At 50.1% G+C, this 2894-nt stretch overlaps 1 protein-coding gene across 1 annotated transcript in view; it reads left to right on the plus strand.

Moving 5' to 3' along the window:
• tnrc18 (trinucleotide repeat containing 18) overlaps positions 1 to 2894 on the plus strand; it is a gene marked incomplete at its 5' end in the record, with an annotated part of 11834 nt that overhangs the window by 4966 nt on the left and 3974 nt on the right. The window contains 3 exon segments of the mRNA XM_014012875.1: positions 87 to 1750; positions 1835 to 2071; positions 2159 to 2233. Coding sequence (XP_013868329.1) covers positions 87 to 1750; positions 1835 to 2071; positions 2159 to 2233 — 1976 coding nt within the window.

The raw sequence follows: 2894 nt of genomic DNA on the forward strand, positions 1-2894 counted from the left end.
ATTCATTCATTCATTCATTCATTCATTCATTCATTCATTTATTTATTTATTTATTTATTTATTTATTTATTTATTTTGTTCCTCAGAATCTTCTGGAAGTCAGGATGCTCAGGAGAAATCTGATCATTCATCGTCCTCCACCCAGCCTGCTGAGAGATCCCTACCTCAAGCGAAGTCCACCCAGGACAGGACCTCCTCGGTCCCAAAACCCACTCAGGAGAAGCCCCGGCCTGCATCTCGACCAACAATAGGAACACAGCTGAAACTGGGCTGCAAGAACTCCATGACGTCCCCCACAAGCAGCCCCACGCTTCCCGCTCCGGTTCAGAGAAAGAGCAGCTCGGCTCAGCCTCCAAAACCAGTCAGGACCCTCCATCCCTCCCTGTACCCCTCCACCTACGGGAAGGTCCTGACTGTGGACCTGTACAGTGAACCCAACCTCAGCTCGTACAGCAGCCAGCGCACTGTCAGTCCCAGCACCAGCAGGCCCGTGTCTAGGCCCGGTATGAGCGGATCATCTGGTCCACCCAAACCATCAGCCACATCCACCCCCAGACCTACTTCATCACCCAAAGCTAAGCCCTCCTCAGACCATCGGCACAGCTCCGGGCTCCTCCCCAGCCCCATCTCCAGAATGTCATCAGGCAGCTCCTCTCTGACCTCCAGATCATCGTCTTCTCTGTCCCCCACCTCCATCTCCAAGCCCAAACTGAAGATCCCATCGGCGGTGTCCTCCAGAACCATTCCCAGACCTAAGCCCAGCTCTGGACAAACTGATCTCAGCTCCGCAGTGAGGCGGAAGTCCCTGCCCGCTGAGCCGCTCGTCAAACTCGATCATGAAGGCGTCACCTCCCCGAAGACCAAGAAGACCAAAGCTTTGATGCTGTTGGAGGGGCGGGGCATCAGGCGAGACAACAGTCCTGCAGCCAATCAGAAGCTGCTGAAGACCAAACTGGGTGCTCCGGAGAGAGAGACCGGACTGCCTGACAAGGAGACCTCCTATAAGTCGTCCATGCTGGCTAAGGACAAGGTGGACAACTGTGGGAGAGGACAGGAGAAGGACAGGAGAGACGAGAAAGTTAAAAAAGAGGAAAGAAAGGAGTTGGAGAAGAGAGAGGAGAGGCGGATGAAAGAGGAGTCTCAGAGCAGCAGCAGCTCCGAGTCGGAGGAGGAAACTGAAAACGGGAAGATCAAGAAGAAGAAATGCACCTCGAGCTGCTCCTCCTCCTCTTCATCCTGCTCTGGTTCCTCCTCATCCTCATCTTCATCATCATCCTCTTCATCAACTGATGACTCCTCCTGCAGTTCAGACGAAGAGAGGACCCCGACACCTCCGCCAGCCCCCATCCCAAAACCTCCAGTGCAAGAAAAGCCTAATGAAAAGGTAAAGGAGGAGGAAGAGGAGGTGAAGGAGGAAGAGGAGGTGGAAGTCAAAGTGGAGGAGGAAGAGTTGTCTCCTCAGTCAGATTCCCCTCCATCGACCCCTCCAGCTCCAGATTCTCCTGCTCCCACTAAACCTGCCAAACCCACCACCGGGAAGGGCTCCGGGCAGAGGGGCCGTCCTCCCAAACCAAAGCCCAGTGGAGGAGAMGGGAAGGTGGGGAGACCCAAACGGAGAGAGGGGGTCCACCTTCCAACCACCAAGGAGTTGGCTAAACGCCAGAGGCTTCCCAGTGTGGAGAACAGGCCCAAAATTTCTGCTTTCCTTCCAGCCAGGCAGCTCTGGAAATGGTTTGGGAAACCCACTCAGGTGAGAAGAAAAACCTTAAAAACAAAAAAAAGAAAAAAAATCCACCCGTCTGCTTCCATCTGAACACAACTTTACCCCCTCCAGAGACGCGGCATGAAGGGCAAGGCCAAGAAACTCTTCTACAAGGCCATCGTGCGTGGCCGAGAGATGATCCGCATCGGAGACTGCGCTGTGTTTCTGTCCGCCGGACGGCCAAACCTGCCCTTCATCGGCCGCATCCAGAGCATGTGGGAGTCCTGGGGCAGCAACATGGTGGTCCGGGTCAACTGGTTCTACCACCCAGAGGAAACCAACCCTGGCAAGAAGCTCACCGACAAGAAGGCAGGAGTCAAATAGTACCTTTGATATTTGAGTGGCAGGTTGAGCAAAGTGTTGGTATTTAAAGCCTTTCTGATGTTTTGTCCTCAGAACTGGGACCAGATGTGTGGCCAGTCTTTACCAGCTGCTCTTCACTCCTCCATCCAGAGGAAGGACTTCATAGAGGTGAGGAAAATCAATCAATGAAATACTAAAAACACCTGATAGACAAAGATCACGTCACTCTTTTTCTGAAAAAGTATTGTAGTTCTCTTTGTCAAACATTGACTCATATCTGTTTGTCTATTGTTTGTTTATTTTTCTTTATTCGAGGCACATTTCCTTCAGTTTTTCTGACATTTCGTCTGCCTTTATTTCTGTTTCACCTCCTTCGTYCTCGCTCTGAAGGTTACAGACAGCTGCCTGCAAACATCGCTCCGCTGAAAGTGTTCTTGAAAGACTTTTATTACCATTTTTTATTGTTTCGGCTGACAGCTCTTTTTGTTGGGTTCGTGTTTCCTGCAACAGCTCATTGGGTTCTCCAAGGACTCACTTTTAACAACAGACTTGTGTTTATTACATTGAAACTTGTGCCAGTATTAGTTGTAGACAAAAGGTCATTCTTTATTATTTGTCCTCTACTTGATCTTAATATTTCCATTAAGCACAAACACTTTTAATTATTTTTAAAGAGTGAATGCTCAGCTATTAATGAAACTGTTTTGTGTCATTTTCCTTTTCTTACAAGATAAAATGTGTATCTGAGGGTTTTTGTCCAGAGTTAAGGGCTCGACACACGGGAGGCGACGTCGCTCGCTCTCCATTCATTTCCTATGGAGCCTGTGCG

This window comes from Austrofundulus limnaeus, unplaced genomic scaffold (assembly GCF_001266775.1).
Source record: "Austrofundulus limnaeus strain Quisiro unplaced genomic scaffold, Austrofundulus_limnaeus-1.0 Scaffold96, whole genome shotgun sequence".
Classification (NCBI taxonomy): domain Eukaryota; kingdom Metazoa; phylum Chordata; class Actinopteri; order Cyprinodontiformes; family Rivulidae; genus Austrofundulus; species Austrofundulus limnaeus.